This window comes from Pseudochaenichthys georgianus, chromosome 14 (genome assembly GCF_902827115.2).
Source record: "Pseudochaenichthys georgianus chromosome 14, fPseGeo1.2, whole genome shotgun sequence".
NCBI classification, from domain to species: Eukaryota; Metazoa; Chordata; class Actinopteri; order Perciformes; family Channichthyidae; genus Pseudochaenichthys; species Pseudochaenichthys georgianus.
In genome coordinates, this window is record NC_047516.1 from 11,750,851 (window position 1) to 11,772,085 (window position 21,235).

Sequence of the window (21,235 nt, forward strand, 5' to 3'; positions counted from 1 at the left end):
CCTGATATATGTAATGAATATCTATGGTCTTAAAAACCATAATATGGATTTGCCGCATTGGAATTCTCTGTCATTAGGGATAGATTCCTGTAGTCCAATCTCTAATAATTCATTACCTTCCATGGCCATTAACTACTAACTGTAAAACACATCCTTCCATTACAAGGACTGTCACCCGTGTCCCCTGTTAATTGAGTAGGCCAAGGTCGAGAGGAGAACGGCTGAGTGGTGGGACTGTGGGACCAGAGATATGCTTACAGCCCACGCTGCACTTTTTCTTCCTCTTAACGCCTCTCCGTCATGCCAGGGCACACTCGGTGTGGGCCATCCATCTTCATACAGAGGAAGGGGACAGACCTCAAACTATCAACACAGGCTGTGAGAGGTGACGAGCATCACTCATCTCCTGTATTGTGCGTTTGGCGGCATCAGGGGGTGTACTCCTCTTTTAGATGAGATGAGTGATGCCAGTGTCATATCACACCTGGAGAGAAACACAGTACAGACACTTAACGTGTGCCAATGTTGTCCTAATTGAGGATATTATTTTGCTTGTAAAAAGAAAATACACTTCTTTGCTAAATTTCAACATGACACTTAAGCATGCTGGACTGCTCATGAAGATGTAAGGTGTTTAACTCTGTGAAATTAGCCCCATCTAGTGAGAAAAAAAGACATAACAGGATATGACAGCACCTGGTGTTTATACAGCAACGGTATTAATGGAACATATTTAACAGCATAAATCACTGCCATGATCAATATTACAGTCGGGGTCTCAACACCACACTCCCCTATCCAATGCAGAGATGATAGATTATGGAGCACGTGTATCAGGGTACAGGCTATTAAAGCTGTTATTTTTCTATATTAAGGTCGAACATTTGAATGATCTGGTCTCTTTTCCGCCTCAGGGCTGTCTGGATCCTTCCTGGCTTGGCAGTTTGGGTAATATGACACATTTAGTTAAAATGTGAAAACTCAATATGCCTCAAATATAAATGCAAACAGCGGCAAATAACATGTCAAAGACACTTAAAACATGCAGCAGTTTCATTTTAAATGTATTTTTAATTTAGAGATTTATCTAGAGACTGGTAAACTACAGTCACTGTCATGTTTTTTTTTATAATTGTGGTACAAATACTAAGAGATCAAATATATGAAACCTAATATTGACTAGTGGAAAGTAACAAAGAGCATTTACTATTCTTGACTATAATCGGAAATGATTGTATTTTTACACAGTCAAATGTATTAAGTTGAGACATTTTAACTTTTCCGATGAAAAATGATAATGTATTTAACACATAAATGCAATTTTTTGACTTTTTTGCATTTGATCATTTTGGGAAAATGTACAAACTACTCAGCTATCTATAAATAATGTAATATTAGGCCCACGTTCACCAAGGTTAAAATGATTTAGACAGTAAAGCATCACTGATGATTATATTACATATTACAATACCACAATAGAAAATATTCTAAAAGGGTCTTTTCTGCATTTCGAGTATGTTTGCGTATACAATTTGACATGTGAAGTAAAAGCATGACTTGGAGCATTTATTTCTACACTGTGGTGTTGATAATCTTACTGTCACACTCCTAGGTTTATGTCACGGTTTTAGTGTTGTCTGTCTGGTTATGGGTTTTGTAGGTCTGTTCATTCGGTGTTTTGTCTTCCTTCTTGTGTTTTGTCTGGTCACACACAAGGGAAACTAACGACAGGGAGGAGCCCTGTCGTTAGTTTCCCTTGTGTGTCTGATTGTCTTATTGTGTTCACCTGTTGCCCTTGTGTTTCTCCCTCCCCTGCCCAGCTGTGTCTTGTCCTGTGATTACCCTTCTGTGTATTTAGTCTAGTCTTCCCCTGTGTTCCATGTCGGTTCATTGTTTCCCCTCCATGTTATTCCACGGTCCATGTTCCTTGTGCTGCTCGTTTGTTTTGGATTTTTTGGATACTGCCTTTTTTGCCACAGCTTTTATTATTTAATAAAGCTCGCTTTTCATTAAATTCTGCATTTGAGTCCTACCTGCTTCACCCATTCATAACATTTACTAAAGTAAATTCAAATTTGACTTCTTATTCAACAACTTACACTCTGAAATAAAAAATAACTTGCCGAATATCCCTTCATTTCTGAGATTATTATGAATGTATGTCTTTCCAGTATAGAGATCTTTGACAAAAATGTACAGCTCACACTACTCTCTAGCCTTTTTTTTTGCTTTCTCCGTCCGTCTCATCTTACACAATGGGTTGTCTCCTGTCAATCCCCTGCAGTTGCATAATTATTTTGGAGTAAACAGAGGGTGTGTTGTAATCTGTCTACAGGCATACGTGGCTGCGTGTGTGCATCAGTTCACAAACAAACATAGTTTCAATTAGTGAAGTAGGTGTCAGGGAGTCATGGCGATCTTTAAACACTTGTTTCTTGTTTCGTCTCTTGTGCCTCTGGTACTAAGCTACCCTTTCTTCCCCCCCCACATGCTACAGTAAGGTGCTGAGCATGGTGCGAGATCTCACCTAGATGCTGCAGATCTGAAGAGGGGCCATGAAAGTAAGTCAGCTGCTGCATGTTTGCTCTATATCGATTACATTGGACACTAAAGTTTGGTTTAGCATATATTCTCAAATTGTTTTGTGTAAACATTTTCTGTGATGTTTTCAGTATAGTGCTTTTTTATTTATTGTACTTTGGACAGATAGTGATAGTATTCCTTCATTTATTTTCTAGATACAAATATGCGTCAATATAGTTTAATCCAATCTAATCAAAACAATAGTGATCTTGTAATTTGTAGACACATTTCAGTTGGGTTTGTTTTGGCAACTGTGATTTCTAAGATAATGGATAGGTTTAAAGAACTATATAATATTATCCTGTCAATGCTGAATTCTTGAATTTTATATGTATTATATGTTTTCCTTGCATCCAGATTTACTGCATGGCACACATGCCAGATCTCTACCTTGATGTCCATGTAAGTATGATTTTAAATTCCCCATGATTGTCACATGTGTTGATGATGCGAGATTGTATTTGTTATTTTACATGATTGGCATGTATAAATGTACTTATTTCAAGGTAAAAAAAATTGTTTTCTTATCTTATACTTTTAGTTGTTGTTCATCCATCACTTTTTGTTTTGAGTAGTATCACTGTCCAACATTTTTCCACACTAACAGCTGTGGTATTTTGTCTGAAAACCTAAGCTGTAAATCACGCACTGAGACACTAATTGCTACTCATGCTGAAGGCAGAATGCCTGTGTGATGCACAAAATGAGGACATACATCTCCCTGGTGGAAGGCCTGCGAGACCGCCGCTGCGCTTACACCAGAGAAGTGATGAAGCTGGGGTACACTCTCAGACAGCTCTTCATCTTCATGTCGGAGAAATGTCACGGGGTAAGATGCGACAAATGGTCCAAATAGATTCAACACAATGAGGCTCAAATAGCAATATATTATATGGGGACACAAAGTAAAACATCTTGCAGAATATAAAGGTATTTATAGTTTGCCATTGGGGCTGTAGCATGAGCATGCAGTGACAGTAGATGTAAGAGGCTTCAAATGAATCGCACTGACATCTGACATATAAAGATACATTTATGCAAACATTAAATAAGATTGCTGAGAAATTATTCTTTTTACATTATCTCTATTTTTAATGGACCTCAACATGTGCCTTTTTTGTTGATACAGGAGGTTTTTGAGTAGTAATAGTTTATATTGTATTGTTAGTAGAAGTTGTGCTGTTTATCTTAAAATAAGGTGAATCCCAATCTTAAAAACATAGGTACATAGGATTTACAGTAATAGGTATTTATATAACATCATTTATTAAATGCCCAATTGTTGTTCCTGTATTCCCAATACTCTACAGTAGTTATATTTTGTTATTGGAACATTATACTTAGAGAAAAAAAAAAAATGGTACAACTGATCCTTTATCTACTGCATGTACACTGAGCCAAAGTCTGCACCACTGCAGCACAACATAAAACAGAAAAGGAAAAAACATTTAATGGGTCACTCAGTGGGTCATATCACGGGATTAAACAGGGTTTATGATTCAGATTATGGAACACATGCAGATCACTCTGGATATTTGAGCCTTCTCTGCTGAACTGTGGAGACAACTCCTGTTGGTTTGTGGTTATTTTTTTATTAACAGCTTTATATCACTTTCACTACGGTCATTTCAGCAAGCTTAATTACCAGAAAAAGGTGGACCTAGAATTAATGTCAACACTAGCCTGAAATTACAATGTGTGGGTATAAGTATACACACGCATATTGGTGATTTTCTGTTTACTAGAATGTTTAATTTCAGATAACAATGCATTCAACTTTAATTGCATTTGAAATTGAGCTACTGCCAACAATAAAAACTTTGCATTCAAATATCTAAATCATATCTTGTTTTAACTAAAAACATCTATTTGATTTTTTTTCAGAACTTGGTGTTCACAATCTATGACTGTGCTGTGCTGGAGCGCTACCCTGGATACTGAGATATTAATATTACTGTCTGACAGCTATACAGTCCTTCCTTAAGCATGGGCAATAACTAAAATACGCAAGACTAAATCTATGGTAACTACCGTGGAATCAGACTGAGGAAACACATAATAAACTTTATGGAAATGCCTTCTATTCTGATATAAGTATATGATAGCATATTGTACAAAAGCTTGTTAGTTGCCTTCAATACAGACTGCAATATTGTCCAGTCTTTCCTTTTTTAAGAGGTGAAAGAGGTCTACTTCAAGATCTCTGCTCTTCATCATCCACTGGTCAAGAATGTTTTTGGCACAAGAGCAGAGTAGTATAGAAAAACATAAGCATATAATTGAAAGCATCAAAAACAAACAAAACAAAAATACTGCATTGTCTTACATCTAACAATAAAATACATATTTGATTTATTCTAATAACTTAAATATGAAATACATTATGTGAATCCAAGGGGTGCTAGAGGAAGAGAAAGTGCATCAAGTTACCACGCTGGAGCTTCATTCACTTTTTGTAGTCATAGGAACTGTACAAAGTACAAACACAATCGCAAGTAATGAGAGTGAAGGGATAAGTAACCTCTGTGGGCCAGTGTGGACTTGCATGAGCTTGTCTCTTTACTGCAGGCTCTAGGGATTTACAGAATGAAATCTCTCTTTCACTTTGTATCAAGAGTGCAAAGTGACATTAAGAGAACGTTTAACAAAGTGATTCATTTTGCATTACGTTGGAAATAAGACAAATTTGCCTAATATATGATGGATAATAATAAAAACAATACATGCAAAATCCTGTTTTCCAACCCATTTAAACCGCTCACTTCAACCAATCTTCATGTCCATAATTGGTCATTCAGCCGTTAATTGGCTAATCTTTTCATATAATAGAATTCAGAGAGAAAATTACTCATGCAAATTAGGTGGTAAATGAAGGTCAATGAGTTTCCTTTAGAAGGGCTTTATGGACTGATAGAATAAGACATCCTCCTTAATGTCAGCATTGATTTGAATTTAATTTCGCTGACAACAATCATTTGTACAGAGAACAGCGGATCAGGCACTCCTCAGAAATTGACTTCCCAGACTTTAACTCACATGTTTTCTTCTTCCACCTGAGGTTGATAACACAAAACTGCACATCGGATACGTTGCTCAAAGATATCAAAACGTACTTCACCCCTCCATTTAATTTTGTTATATACAAATACTAAAGTGTTTAAGTTAAACTGATTAACGAAGACTGAGGGGGGATTAATGTGATGTTAATAAACAAAAGCGCAATAGAATAGACCATTTCTCTCCACTGACTATTTTAGAATGTTTGTTCAAATGCCTTTGCTGATTTGTAATATTATACAGAAGTTCCTCAGTTGCTATAAGGTACAAAAAAAGAAGCTCCAGACTTAAAGAAAACTTATTTAAGTCTGAAGTTCTCTCAATAAAATATTTTATATAATCATATTCCTTTCTATTTAGCAGAAATGCAATTTTAAAAAGATTAGACCAAAAAAACTATTCAAACAGACAATTAGCTGTCAGCATGATGTTGTAATCATATACTGTAGGGCTAATTGATTTTTTTATTATTATCACAAGAACATATTGATATTATTCAAAAGTCTAAGGTAATATCTTGAAATTGGTTGTGCTTTTTTTATTTTTACTATCAAATATGACCCATGAAAACAACAATTCATGACATTTGGGAAGTATAACATTAAGAATGTTGGACATCTTACTTGATTAAAGATTTAAACGATTATTAAGATATGTCTTTCAAAAAATCTGTCAATCATTTTAACAATACTTATGTATTCATCATAAGCAGTCCCTGGTAAAACTGCTATGTCTGTCTGTATCTGTGCAGTTTTCCACACGCACCAGTTCACTGAGCGGACTGCGCCACTAGAGGGAGCCATAGCACTGTCTGTTGAACCAGCATGTCTTCTGAATGAAAAGAGAAAAACAGTGCAGGTAAATTAAAATGAAACAAATTAATCATTCAATCATTTCTTATCTTTTGTTTTAGTTTTTTATTCATTGATATTTTATGAAAAGCCAGAGTTTCACATTTTTGTTATGTAATAAAACCGATAACGTATAGGCCTAACTAATATAGCCTTACACATCAGGCCTGTAGTGATGCAGTGTATATAAGAACAGCACAATTGGATCACTATTAGTCAGTAACTACATTCCACAGTGGTTTATTTGTGTTAATGGAACAGCTGTTTTAGGACACGCCCAGCAACAACCCGGACATGCAGTCCTTTTACCTCATCGGTGCGATAGTGACGACTGCATGTTCTTTGAAAGCAACTACATTTCCATGACGGCAGTGGGAGGGTTGTTGCGTTACAAGGTGGGGCGTTTTCGGCCAGTCGGAAGCAACAAGTTGCCCAGCAGGCTGACAGGCGGGCGGTTACTCCATCGTGTTAGCAGCGGCAGGTGGTCAGCGCGCGTCCTCAGCACTTTGTGAATGGGATTTTAACTGCAGAGCCTTCAGAGCACCTGGTACTCATGGACTGCGTAGAATAACTTCTCTGAATTTGTTTTACCCTTTTTTTCTCTCGGACGCGGGAAGTGCAGACTAGTAATTCTGCGTTTTGACTGTTTTTTGACGGGCTGCGCTTCTCTGTGTGCGTAATGCTCTCTGCGTAGAGCCTGATCATACTTTTTTTTTTAAGGTAGATGTTGTTGCATTGTCAATAATGGCATTCGCTATATTCAGCAAGATACTCCGTCTGCCTACTATTGAGATGAAAAAGAAAGTCAAGCAGTATGAGCACGTTCACCGGGACATCAACCCAAACGATTTATGGGAGATTATTGGCGAGCTGGGAGACGGTGCGTTTGGAAAGGTCTACAAGGTGAGTGTAATTTCAGAGACACGAGGCACCTGTAAAAGGACCATGCCATGATAAACCCTGTTAGATGTTATAATCGCCTCAAACTTCAATGATAAGTCTCTCACCTGTTGCCAAGTTCAGTAACACTGAGTTATGTTTGAAATGTTTCTTGACTATCTACGTTTTAAATGTCACTTGATCACTCGTGTTCTCAAGGAACGGTTACAAGTGTGTCCCTTTTTTAAAATACAGTCCATTTAGGAATACAACATACATTTTCTTTTTTTGTGTTGGTTTTTAGATGTCAATCACACCAAAAGGACTGTATGTATCATATGTCAACATTCTTAGAATATATCCTGATAGAGTTGTGAACAACTCCTGATCACCTGTAGATGCTTCACATTGCTGAGATTGTGTGAACTGAACTACAGTATGTGGTCGATCCTCTGTCAGAGTTATCACATATTTGATTTTATTTCAGATAAAAGGGTCTACCTGTTTATAAAATAATCATTCATTGTACTCGAGGACGGCTGACATCCTCTTGCTGAGATCCACTTTATCCTATGTTCTTCCTATATTCTTTGTTTTCACGCATACCCACACCGTTTTAGTAAAAGAGAGCACTGACTTCTCTTGTGAACAAACATCTGTGGGGTTCAGAACAGTCCTAAACACCCACTCATCGCTGTGAAGCATCCACAGTGACAGTGAAAGCACTCTTCATTAGTTTATCAGCTCTTTTCCAACCTCAGCAGCAGCACTTTTGGCTCAGAGGCGTTATTTAATCTGGATCTGTTAGCCGGTCAGCCCCTCTGTGAAGCATGGCACAGGCACTCAGTGTGCACTACCCAGCTGAGCACAGTGAAGGTCTTTGACGCAGCATGGGCCTCAGTGGAAGAAGTGATGCCTTACCAGAGGTCTGCAAGAGAAAATGAAGTATTTTTTTTAGAGGACTCCACCTTATTTTGGTATTTAATTTTGACAGGACAGTATGGAGAAATTAAACACAAGCGCATACATTGGAAGATACGTCCAGAGGGTGGCTTGTTTACACTAACATTACATGTAAATAGTTCAAATCCTTCCTATGTGCCACAGGTCTGACTTATGTAAGTTGTTGAAGAATGTATCTTTTGAGCAGAGCTAGTATGTGAGGAGTCCTGTGGGTAGCAGAGAGAAACACAAGTGGAGCAACCAATCACGTAAACAAACAATGCTTTCAGTTTAGTTTTAAAGCTGAGGAAAAGAATGAACAGAAGGTGCTTTCCATTTTAAGAAGCCTTTAGACACTGGAATACTAAAGCTGAACATGCAGCACAGACTATTTGTGGTTTATCATTGAGTTGAGCATGATCCCACTTGAGTAATTGGCAAGTTCAGCGACTTGTTATGTGTCCCCACATGTTCTCTTTCTTATACAAATGTCAAGCCTCTGCTTTAGCTTCTGTCTCCTCTCCTTGAGTGGGTTGGAGGAGGACAGCGCCACACCTGCATCTGTCAGATTAAGAGGGGGGAGGCAGAGTGGGAGCAAATGAAGGCCAAGAGAGGAAATCGGGGGACTTCATCAGGGGACAACTTCCTCAAACAGCTCTTGAACTTCAGCATAATCATCTCATGTGTGGGAGAAATATACATCAAGGGGTGTATTGCACATGTTTTCCATTGTTAATCTTTGATAGCGGGGGGGGGCTTAATTCAGCTGTTTATCAGACTGTTGGGGGCATGAGTGGAATAAAAACCTGCTTTCGGGTGTGTGACATGCAGGAGAACAATACTGACTGTCTCTTCATAAAAATATGAATACTTGTCATTTGCAGGTGGCAAGGACCCCGCTTGTAAACGACATGTATCTTTGAGATATAGTTAAGTGTTCATTGAGAGGACAGAGTGCTCCTGTCAAACTGGCTCTCCTAAAGTTTAATGTCATCATTGGGAGAATAACAACTCACTTAGTTACGCAAGAGAAGTGTGTTTATATCACAGGAACACCGCAACAGAAGATCTCGTAAAATGCAATATAACCCTCATCCAACTTTTCTATTGTTGATATTCCACTGCAGATAAGTGGTCAAGAAATGATTGACAAGAGAGGAAAGTGAATTGCTTCACACAATTGTATATTTTTTTACAAGCTTATCCGATCTTTCAACTTGTAATGTAAGATATTGCATAGTTATGTCTTCTAAAAGTTATTAGTTATGTTTCTTATGGTCAAACTGCTGGAAACGGTATTGTTTTTGGAAGACTCGCGTGCCAGAAAGGTCAATAACCTCTGGTTAACTGCATGATGAGTTCACTTCCTGACACCCAATCATAAGTGTGTTGGCATTTCACATACTCACATTTCTTTTTAATTTTCCCTAATTCACAAAGAATTCATGAAACCTAGTAACTTATATATTCACTTGATTGATGGCACAACAACCTTGCTAAACGTTACACATAGTATTTGACAGAATGAACCCATCTATTTCACAGAATTCATTTTTCAAGATCCTAGCAGAAGGAAACGCATGCACACAAACAACCTGTTGTTGACATTCTCTGGATTACTGTGTCACAAGTTCACAGTATAATAATAATAATCCTTATATTTATTATAGCGCTTTATCAATGACTCTCAAAGCGCTTTACAAATACAGTATCAGTATCACTGTTCATAATCATTTGGAGATCATACAATACAGGAATACATTAATGCAATGTTGTGCAGATGTTTGTAAATGCTGACATCCTATGATTATATTGTCGATACCCTTTGGACCCAGTCCAACGACAATATAAGCACTTTGTCGAACAACATTTTAACCTCACTAAAATCAGCTGGTGTTGTGCTCCGAGTCAAGATGTAACTGATTGAAGCACACTTGACACTACTTCATAGATTTAAATTACATTTTGATTTGATTGCATTAGTCATGTTTGATGTCCTTTTGGTTCATTTCCTGACACATTGCATGCAATGCTGCAATATGTTGCACATCCCCAGACATTTCTGCCTGAAGGGTAGAACATAGACCTGCAGTCTCTCAAAAGTCATAACAAGAGAATGTCTCACTGTTTGTGTCATAGGATGTTTTCTTTGTTTTCTGCGCATCTCTATGCACATGCTTGTACTTGTTGGAAAGAGTGAATGCGTGTGAAGGTGTGTGGCCGCAACTCAGGCATGAAACAGAGGAGTGGTGTGGTTCCCCTCACTAATTAATGGGCCACGTGCCACTGAGCGCGCTGCCCTGCTGCTGCTGCTGCTCAACTGTTTCCATAGACACAAGCAGGTTGTAAGGTTACCCTCCCTCAAATTCCCATTGTGGGATTAACCATAGAGCATCTTATCCCTGTTGGTCTGTGATGTAAAAGAAAGTAGACTTAAACTGCGGTGTGTACTTTGCCACACACTGAGGAAGTATTGAGTTTATCGTGATCCAGATTAACAAATGTGGTTTATGAAAACAGTCTCAAAGATGGGATAACATCAGTTGTTTTTAGAATGTGTTCTAAAAGAGTGTGAACTGTGAACTGTCCTTGTGTGAAAAGGAAAGAGGAAAACACACTTTGTATACAGCGTTCTTAAACGTAAGTCGGTCTAACTTGCATTGACAGATGGTGGAACGAGTGAAAGGCTTATAGAAGAATCAGTTGAAACATAATAATCCTCTTCAGACAAGTGAAACAGCAAACACACTGGGTGTCACCAGTGGGGGGGAGGGGGCACAGGTTGCAACATCCTCTCTGCAGAGGAAAGCCACAAGGTCTATGTGAAATGCCATAGTCTTAAGTTAGAAAAACGGAAGTGCCACATAGACGTATGTTGGAGTTTATTCAGTGAGACCATGGTCAGACTCTGGGTCTAATCTCAAAGTACCAGCTGTGCCCACAGCGACTGATAGGAGCCCTGTTGAGTGGGCGTGGGCAGAGCATGCTGGGCGTCCCTGTGATGACATCAGTACTGGCACTTGCATAAAGCCTCCTATGCCTTTCTACATCCATGTACTGCTGCTAGTTAAGGGCCTGAGACAAGCAGGACTTTCATGAGAATGTATTATACTGATTTGAGTGTCAGAGCCATTGCGTATTCTCAGCATATGATGAAAGTAAGGCTAGAAGCAGAATAGCCCACTTAAAGTAACCATATACTGCCTCTTACTCTCAGAGACATGGAGACATTTGGGTTTAACTTTTCTTTATTCGATTTCCCCTCCGTTTCAAAGCCCCTTTTTAACTTTGCCATTTAAACACTTGTTACTTATGCTGTCGTCAGGGATTGGATCTCATCTCTCATAAGTTTCATGCTTTTGACATGTTGTGCAAGGGCTTGCATGAGTATGAATGATTAAATAAAGCAGTGTAGGGTATTTTCTCTCAAGGCTCTTTGTGGTATGTTGTGATTTCCTGCCCCAGCGACCTGCTTTGTACTTGTGACCTTCTTGAATGTGGAACATTTTACCTCGTTTGTCAAAACTTTCACATCCTGAAAAGACTCATTGCTCTATCGGGTGTAACTTTTGAACCCTCGCTTGGTTATGTGCTTTCACGCAGTCAGCAGGTTGTGAAAGAGAGGAAGAACCTCACTGCAGTGTTGCTAGAAAAAAACCACAGACACAACCATGACTTTGTCTTCTCTTGTATAAGTCTTGAGTTGTGCCAAAAGAGTTGTGAAGTTTACTGTTCTATCAAAGCTGTAGGTACACAATAAGTCTGGCTTTGCAGCCTTGACTTTTTTTCAGAACAGGATGTTCAATAAGTAAACAAAGATCATCATCTCTCTTAAAACAACTGAGTTATCTGTTTACTAGTGTATGTCATCTTGCTACAGTAACACCATGGTGTTCTGGGCATTTTCTTGAAAAAAAGTTCACTTGAGAAAACCTCATGTTGCCATAACAATATTTTGACAGCCATGTTTAGCTAACCCTTATTTGGATGAATGGATGCTTTACTGCCACCAGTGTGGAGGTCTTGCTGCTGGTAGTGCTTTTTACTCTGTAACATGTGTCTTAGAAACGATGAAAACAGAGTGACCTGTCTTGTGAAACAAAGGCATACACCCATATAAAGTGAAAGGCCTTGCTGTAGCTGCAGAAAAACATTCTTATCTTCTAGTAGACAAGTGTTGTATTGGTATTGGCAAGGGCCAAGGTCTGATATCAGTGATGCAAGTAATATAAATTGTATTTTAAAAAAACAACTCACTGAATAATCTCCTGATTTCCTTGAGATATACTTGTTGCTAATATTTGTGTTGTATAACAAATATCAAGCTTTGTCTTCTACTGCTTTAATGTATTTGTAATAATCAGTACTAGCGTCTTTGTTTGTAGATGTATCTGTATATTTAAAGTTAAATCATTATTTTACTGGAAAATGTAGATGGGTGTGAGGGGATTTTTACTCAGCATAAAGTAGTGTGTGCAGAAGTCCCTCTCAAGCAGCTCCTACAGTATCAAACTAGTGAATCAATCAATCTGAAACTGTGAAAGTGAGGGGGACATCTGCCCCCATTGCCAGTGGAAATTACGCCTCTTTGTTGTACAAAGATTTTCTCTAAATGACTTTCCGTTCTCTCTTGATCAAGTGGTCACAGTATGCCTCTTCTCAAACAACGGTATTGTAGAATTAAAAATCTAAATGTACATGCAAAGGCATTGCTTGTACAGCTTGTTTATCTGAATGAGAGATTATTACCTCCATAGGCGTCTGCTGTCAAAGGTGAGGTTTTATTAGCTGCTGTCATAATGTAGGAGCTGAGAACCACATTCCTGTTTGCAGACACATGGGAGAGCCCCAGGAGGGGGGGCAGGTCACAGCTTTATGATGGGGCAAAGGTCTAACATACACACATTCCCCTTTGGTACTTGTGCGTGTTTGTAGAAACTATAACGCCGAAAATACACATCAGCATGTGGTGTGTTCTTCCAACCTGGAGGTGACTGACCCCAGGGAAAGTAATGTGTTATTTGTTACAAGAGGTCATCTGGTCCATTACCATTATGATTAACTATTCCTAATTCTTTTCAGCCTACAGTCTTAATGGGCAAAGACTCGAGGAAAATATGTTGAGAAGCTGAAAAGTCTTTTGAAATCTGGTTAATTTAAAGCTTGAAGTTGTTACTTGCCTTGGACTTCCTTTCCCTTTTGAGTGTGATCCAGCGCTTTTCTTTTACACTCTTAGTAATTATTAATGCCACAGTCAACATACACAATACTAAACATTGTTATTCATAGCTTGATTAAATGTATGTGTGTGTTTATTCAGTCTCCCTGTACATACAGTATGTTTGTATGCTGACTCATGGGTCAGTTACATCTGTTTCTTCTAAAGCTGTTCGTCAGTCACGGTTTGTGGCCTTCAGACAGACTGTTGCTGAAAACAGATGGGTAAATATACTTGACAGGTAGGCGGGAGAAATACAGGAAGGGATGACAGACAAAAGATGTGCAGCGGGGCAGGCAGTGAATGATGAGGCAGGAGTGTGGAGAGGTGTGCTGTGCATATGCTGCAGTGTGAACGTTAAAAACAAGATGGAAACAAGTTAGATCATCATACCCAGGTTTATTTAGGCAAAATCTAGACCGCAAAAAGATTAAACAAGCGAGTGCCTGTTTTTCCTCGCCAAGGTCAAGGTCCTTGAACACAACAGGAGCCGTGTCATCACTTGTTATATGTCTCGTCTGACAGGGGTGTAGTTCTGCCGGAGAGCACCAAAGCGCCGCTCCGGCACTTCCAAACATTGCAGTACCCATAAGGAGCCGTACACATGCCGCAGTTTTTGCGTGGCTGTGTCTTTAGTTGAAAGATCTGTTCATCTGTCATACTGATGATCATACACTAAATAACTTTGTTGTTATTAGCATCTGGTTAGCTAGCTATGCTAACGAATATAAGAAGCTTTTTCTCCAACCAGTGAGGTAAAGGCACATCTTTATATGATCATTATAGTTATAAAAAAATAAGAGAATAAGGTAAACGGGTATACAATACTATATGACAGTAAAACAAGTTGTTATAAATAAACAAGAATACAGTTAGAAAGGAGAGTGATTTGTAAAAGATCCATAAAGAAAAAGAAATCTGCTTACAGTTCTGTTTCATATGGGTGTTGAGAGATGTATCTCCAAACATCTGTTGAGGGGGACCCAAGTTCCCATCAGCAAAAACATGATGGTTTGCTATCCTGGCTCCAAAATGGTGGAATGAGCTCCCCATTGACATCAGGACAGCAGATGGCGTGCACATCTTCCGGCGCAGACTGAAAACTCATCTCTTTCGACTCCACTTCGAGCCATAGAATTACTAACAAAGAACTGCTAACAGAGCACTTATATACTGTACTAATAAAGGACTGGCTTATCAATAGCCAGTTGAGTAGCACTTGAAATGCTTTAGCTCTATGAAACCTGATGTACTTATATGATTCTGTTTTCTTCAAGTTTGTATCTTGTTAGTCGAATGCACTTATTGTAAGTCGCTTTGGATAAAAGCGTCAGCTAAATGCAATGTAGTGTCATGTAATCTATCCATAGAGCTCCTAATGTTGCTCTCAAAGAGCACCAGATTGATGCTTTTAACTTCAACATTTAAAGAAAAATCTTCCCGGGGGAGCATGCCCCCGGACCCCCCTAGAGGAGGTTAGCCCCCCCCCTCACTCAAATCATGTCCACATGGATAGGAAACTAAATACATTTGCACACATCTTGTGTCCATATCTATCTGTTTTGGTGGTCATGCCACAACCGTGCACGTGCATGCATGCGCGAGTCATAGTAAGATATCTGGATTAAGAGGTTGATTTTTCTTTGCACAGCATGAAAGAAAGGCCAAATGAATGGGCTGTGATTTTAGTTCTTTTAAGCAGAGGTCAATAATTTGTACGGCCCTCGGAGGATGTTGAAAAAATGTAAATGGCCCTTGAGAGGAAAAAGGTTCCCCACCCCTGATTTAGGCTATAGGCTACATGCAAACAATAAAACCAATGGATCATTAAAATAAAGAAAATGGCAACCAGTGCACAAACATTTGGATGAAGGCGCAAGTCTCTAAATCTTATATTTTCAAATACTGATTATTGATCGACTTCAGTCGTTATTTTGGCCCTAGAACTATAATATTAATGTCAGTTTCCAGTATTTTTATTAAGATAGTAAATACATTTCTCACTGCCAGATACAAAAACATTTTGGCATTTAGATTGAAGTCAGTTGTTACTTTTCTGTTTTTACAGTCTATAATTGTTTTTGTAATTGACTCTAGTTCATTTGCTCAATTCCTATTGTACTTTGTCACAGCTTGTTTGTGGTCTATTAAGATATCGTGGTCTTTTATTGGTCATTTGTTGAAGAGCATGAGTGGGTCCATTAGATAATCCTTTTGCACTTATCCTAAATGAAAGCTAAGACACTAATGAACAGGAAAAGGAACCGGCAGCGGGACTAGTTGAGAGCCGAAGCAGAACCAAGTTCTTCTGATCCCCATGGAAACCAGACCCCAAACAAAGCCAAAGACTGTTGTTGTCCTCCGGAGGAGAGTTAGAGAGAGTGAAGAGTCACTGGGTTAGAAGCAGTGAGGCGTCATTTTCTCTCGGGATGGCTACAGAGTAGCTGACTGTATTCCTGCTTCTTCAGTGCTTTGGTTGTGAACTGTTATTTTGTAACTTAATACAGTGTTTATGTAGATCTTGCTGTCATCTAGCGCCTCGGTGTTCTTGTCAAGTTTCATTTGAAATGTAAATAATATGACCACTATAATCCCTAAAAGACAGATGCTTAATCAATTCCAGGTTAGTGCGATGATACTTGTGCTTTTTTAATTATGCATTAGCTTTTCCCGTGTTCTTTCACACCTTTGGTTTTCTAGAAATGAATGCTATAATACAGTATTTGCATGATGCATACTGTAGGAGCCTGAAAGGTGGGGAAAGTAAATCAGGATGTGAAGTAAGGTTAGCAGACTCTCCATAAACCACAATGGCATAAAGTGTTTAATTAATCTGTCAGATAGTCAGACAGGCATTTGTGTTTGCTGGGAGGAACTGTTACTCGTATTTTCAAGGTTGTTCCGATTAAAGAGGATGATGCCTCCTCTTGCAATTATTCCTCTCTTGTGTACATACCATAGCACACAAACATACACACTTGTGCATTGATGTCACGCCAACTTGTAGAGTCAGGAGGTCCAATGTGAGACACAATGAGGCGTTTCAGGGTAATTTCCTCTCTGGGCAGTGTATATACTTTGTAAGGTGCATGCATAAACAAATATGCATGTTTGCATACTACTTGAGGACCCTTGACGTAACACATTCCCCCCCGCCACGCACCACATAGATGCATGATGAGTTTTTAGTCTACCCTCTTTTTCAACTCCCCAAACCATCTGAAGGCCAGAGGCACATTCCTCAGCTTGGTGCCCACTGAGATGTAAAGGTGCGTGTGTGCAATTGTGAAGCTAGGTCATGGTGTTGCCCGTTGAAAAGTCAAGATGTATTTGTGCACAGTTAATGCTGAGCTTAACAAAAAATGATCACATCTGTCCACTTATTCACTACTTTTGTTTTGATGTGGTGGCAGACATTCATGTCTTTGTGTTTCTGTTAGATCATAGTGTTTTACTAGCAAATATGGTGATGTAAACTGCCCCGGTTACAACATTAAAACACTCCTACTTGATATACAGTGTTTCAGCTATCATGCTATTAGTCTGTACATCTGACTCATGATGAGACAAAAGAGGAGGATATTATGAGGAAGTCACTTGTGTTGTGGAGAAATTGTCAGACTTTATAATATAGCCAGAGTTAAACAATAAACAGCGTATGTCTAGATTGTTGTTGTTTTGAAACTATGACTTAAACATGGCCATATTATATATCACGTTTTCTAAAGATGGAACTGAGAGTATAGAGCTTTTTTTTCTTTGAGAGTTGGCACAACACCAACAAACTAAAATACCAGTAGGTCTGTACCTTCTGCTGTATTTCCACTGTAAATCAGGGCCTAGGCAGTATGCTTCTGGGGGCTGATGGTGTTGGCACAGGAGGGGAGCGAATCACAGGGAGCTGAGATGTTAGCGGAGGAGTGAAAGTGTCTGGTGTCTCCGTGTTTACTGTCGAGGCTTGTTAGCTGGCTGACTGATGGTTTGATGGCAGTAGGCGACGTCCTGTTGACTCGCACTGTAGGTTACCCTGGTGTGGGGTCAGTTCGGCTCCTCTGGAACTTTGTTTGTCACACACACACACACACACACACACTCTCTCTCTCTCTCTCTCTCTCTCTCTCTCTCTCTCTCTCTCTCTCTCTCTCTCTCTCTCTCTCTCTCTCTCTCTCTCAGCAAACTGGGATAAGCTAAAGAGTGTGTGTTGCTTGCTGCTAGTCTGTTCTGTTTATTCAGATGTTGTCCCACAGCCCCTGTAAAAGCGGAGGCTTCAGACCTCCACCGGGCTGTTTAGTCTGCCGTGTTTCTATAGGTCACTGGGTGGACACGTGTACATGCGTCCTCAATTTCTCGACATGACTTTTTAGGCAGATCATTTCATACAAGTACCAACTTTCACACTCTTACTCACTTGGTAATGTTCCTTTGATCACTTAGATATGTCATAACCTTTATGTGCTTCCTTTCAGGAGAGGTGCATCTCTGTCACTTCCTGTGCATAACTGTGGAAGTCATTTGATATGATGATCCGACAGTTTAGGGGTTAATAATGGTGCGCCATTGATCATCATCTCTGTTTTTTTACTCCCTTTTTCAGTGTTTACTCATTTGAAAAAAGTCAGTGAATATTCTGTCTGCAGTACAGGCTAACATCATTGTACCGTTTACCCCAATTCCTATCAACATTCACAACATTCTCTCCTACACAAGGAAGAACATCATGATTTGTACGCCCTCTGAGTCACCCGATTAGTTTGGTTGTTTTGATGCTTTCCATCAAAGTGCTAAACAATCTACTCATGTTTTTTGTTTTCCTGTCTTTATTACTCAGAATTGCAAGGAACTGTGTGTGTGTGTGTCTAAGTTTAGCCACACTGACAATTGACGGCTTTTGTGGTTCCCTTTCCCCCAGTTGCTCAGGGAGGGTGTGGAGTTTCCTTTCCTGTTTTGTCTCTAAATGTTAGTTACTCAACATTTTTAATTGCCGTATTGCAATTTTTTTGATGTTTCGGAGTCCCTTTTCAACTGGGTCCAGCTGGCAGAGTGATACTCACATGCAAGAAACTGGATACATTTGTTCTTACATCATGATATTTTCTACCTTCTACTCACATAATTGGCATAACACAACAAAACAAAAAGAAGAAATAACATCATCATCATCATCATCATCATCCATGTTGTTTACACTCTTGTTAAAGCACAAAGCCACACCCTTTATCTCACCCACTGTGAATATTTTATGAGAATTGAAACTCTGAGTACATAGGGCTATTTTCACAGAAAAAAAGTCATGTTTTACCTTTGCTGTGAAAGACCTTTAGGCCAAAAAGAGTCCATCAAACAGGACCTGCCATAACTCATGAATGTTTAATTAAATGTTCTCTTTCTCTGTTTCTTTAGGCCAGAAACAAGGAGACAGGAGTGCTTGCTGCAGCCAAATTGATCGAGACAAAATGTGAGGAGGAGCTGGAGGACTACATCGTTGAGATCGACATCCTGGCCAAATGTGACCACCGCTATATTGTCAAGCTGCTTGATGCTTTCTACCATGACAACAAACTATGGGTAGGTAACACAGGAATCTGGAGACACAAGCTTTAAGTGTCAACCACAGACTGTTGTTCCACCCTTCTCTCTTTCTATTTCATCTTTCTTTTAGGGGACACTATTACACAAGGCTGATAAAATAATACATGCACATTTTAGCACTTAAAGAAGATATGCTCATTTTCAAAGATCATACTTGTATTTTGTGCCTCTACTTAGAAAACTTTACATGCTTTAATGTAGGCCTGTCACGATAATTAATTTTGTTGGACGATACATTTTCCCAGAAATTATTGCGATAAACGATAATATTGTCGGCACCGTTGTAAGACTATTTTAGACCACTGACATGATGATAATATATAATAATTCAAGTACATCCTTTCAAACAGAACTTTTTTATTGAACATTCAACATTGCAAATGAAATGTGAAATAATATTCAAATATATAAATTATATATAATAAATAAACAATTAAATTATAGAAAATAAATTAAATCACACACAACCAAAACAATAAATTAAATAGATTTCTCTCTCTCTATAAATATATATATATATTATTTTATTTTTTATATATATATTATTTTTTATATATATATATATATATATATATATACAAATAAATAAATATGAGCACACATTGTCTCACAAGCTAAAAAAACTCAACAGGCCATATCCAAATCTGTATCAATCAAAGATTCCCGAGCAAGAAACACCAACATGTTTGCATTGTCGGGCAAATGCATCTTTGATTGCAAACTGTAGGGAAGGGGGGGCTCTCCATCTCCAGCTGCCATGTTTGCCATCAGCTGGGAAAACGGAATGGGTAGGTTGCGTTTCAGGTGCAGTTTAAAGTTGGTCATATTGCTATCTTTTGTTGCTACCTTTTTAAAACAAATGCGACACACCGCCCTGCTCATTCAAGTCCGTAGGTTCGCCTCATTGATTTGGCTTGAATCCAAAATATTCCCACACCGGAGATGGAGTTAGGTTTTGCAACCAATTCCATTTAACTTCAAATTCCCCTCGAGTAAGTCACACGTTGTCTCCTGCTTGTCTCTATATTATTCATTTGGCTGCTACACTGCTTTACGCGGAGTGTCCTGACCTATGGTCCTGACCTGGCTGTGTGTGTGTGAGCCCTGCCCCTCACAGCGCGCCTGGCCGGCAGACATAGCACGCCTGGCTAAAATGCTGGTCACATCCTTATGTAAACTAACACGCATTTAAACGGCAATTTATCGAAGTCAGAAAAGTTATCGAGTTCATTTTTATTTATCGTACGATAAGTCAATTAATTGCTTATCGCGACTACTTTAATGTTCAAAAAGGTCTTTATTTTTCTCATACTGCTTGTGCTGCACCACCTCTTTTCACCCTCTGTCTGAAACCAGAGCACAGTCTGCTCTGATTGGTTAGCTGGCCAGCTTAGAGATGTTCCGCCCCTTAAAATCCCTCACAATGTGCTGTCGGGCTAGCCAATAGAAGCACAAGTGTTACATGGTGATGTCACCTAGCCTTTGCAGACCTCTAACATGCACAAACAATACTTGAAAAAGCATAATAGAGGCTCATTAAGCTGAACAAATGAAATGAAAACTAGACTGTTTAGAAGAAATGGTGCTTGAATAGACATCATGTTGCTGTGTGGGAACACTGTGGTCAAGGCTGCTGGTGTTTTAGAATAGTACTTAATGTACCAAAGGGACCTGATGTGCTGTCTACACTGTTACGTTTCTCACAAGATATATTCTTCTCACTTCGTTGAGGAGTTTGTGTGTCCAAGTTTTCTTTGCAGCACTTCCAAACACACAAACCTGAACCATCAGCAGGGAAGTAGACAAACAGACATTCTAACCATGTATGTTGGCAGGCTCATGGGATGTTGCATTTCAATCCGTGACCGTCTTGTTGTTTTATTGAAACAATATCTCACCCAGAGCATATTTCTGCTACATATGAAAGCTCTGTTGAATAATATAGATATTAGGAAAAGTGGTTTGCCTAAATGGGAATGACAAAAGACCCCTCCAGGGTGACATAATACATCCGATATGAACTAGAGCTCACCCTGATGTTACAGCAAGAAGGAAGATCAATTTCAGTTCAGTGTTTTCTGCTCTCCTGTTATTTTCTCTCTCAACTCTCGCTCAC

General features: G+C 39.0%; 2 protein-coding genes across 2 annotated transcripts in view; both read left to right on the forward strand.

Annotated features, from left to right (window-relative positions):
• The first annotated feature begins 2,491 nt into the window (after positions 1-2,491).
• On the forward strand, positions 2,492-4,548 carry LOC117458233 (cytokine-like protein 1). The gene is made up of 4 exons (XM_034098579.1): positions 2,492-2,561; positions 2,941-2,985; positions 3,266-3,412; positions 4,468-4,548. Exons 1-4 carry the CDS (start codon positions 2,556-2,558, stop codon positions 4,522-4,524), a joined length of 255 nt encoding a protein of 84 aa, XP_033954470.1. The 5' UTR covers positions 2,492-2,555; the 3' UTR covers positions 4,525-4,548.
• A 2,264-nt stretch (positions 4,549-6,812) lies between these two features.
• The window catches only part of stk10 (serine/threonine kinase 10), a 42,795-nt gene continuing 28,372 nt past the window's right edge, over positions 6,813-21,235 (forward strand). The window contains exons 1-2 of the mRNA XM_034099118.2: positions 6,813-7,394; positions 18,931-19,095. Coding sequence (XP_033955009.1) covers positions 7,236-7,394; positions 18,931-19,095 — 324 coding nt within the window. The 5' untranslated portion in view covers positions 6,813-7,235. The remainder of the gene's footprint in view (positions 7,395-18,930; positions 19,096-21,235) is intronic.

Coding starts and splice junctions, on each gene's coding strand:
- LOC117458233 (XM_034098579.1), top strand. Junction 2,986..3,265: donor ATCTCTACCTTGATGTCCAT/GTAAGTATGATT, acceptor TGCTGAAGGCAG/AATGCCTGTGTGATGCACAA. Junction 3,413..4,467: donor TGTCGGAGAAATGTCACGGG/GTAAGATGCGAC, acceptor ATTTTTTTTCAG/AACTTGGTGTTCACAATCTA.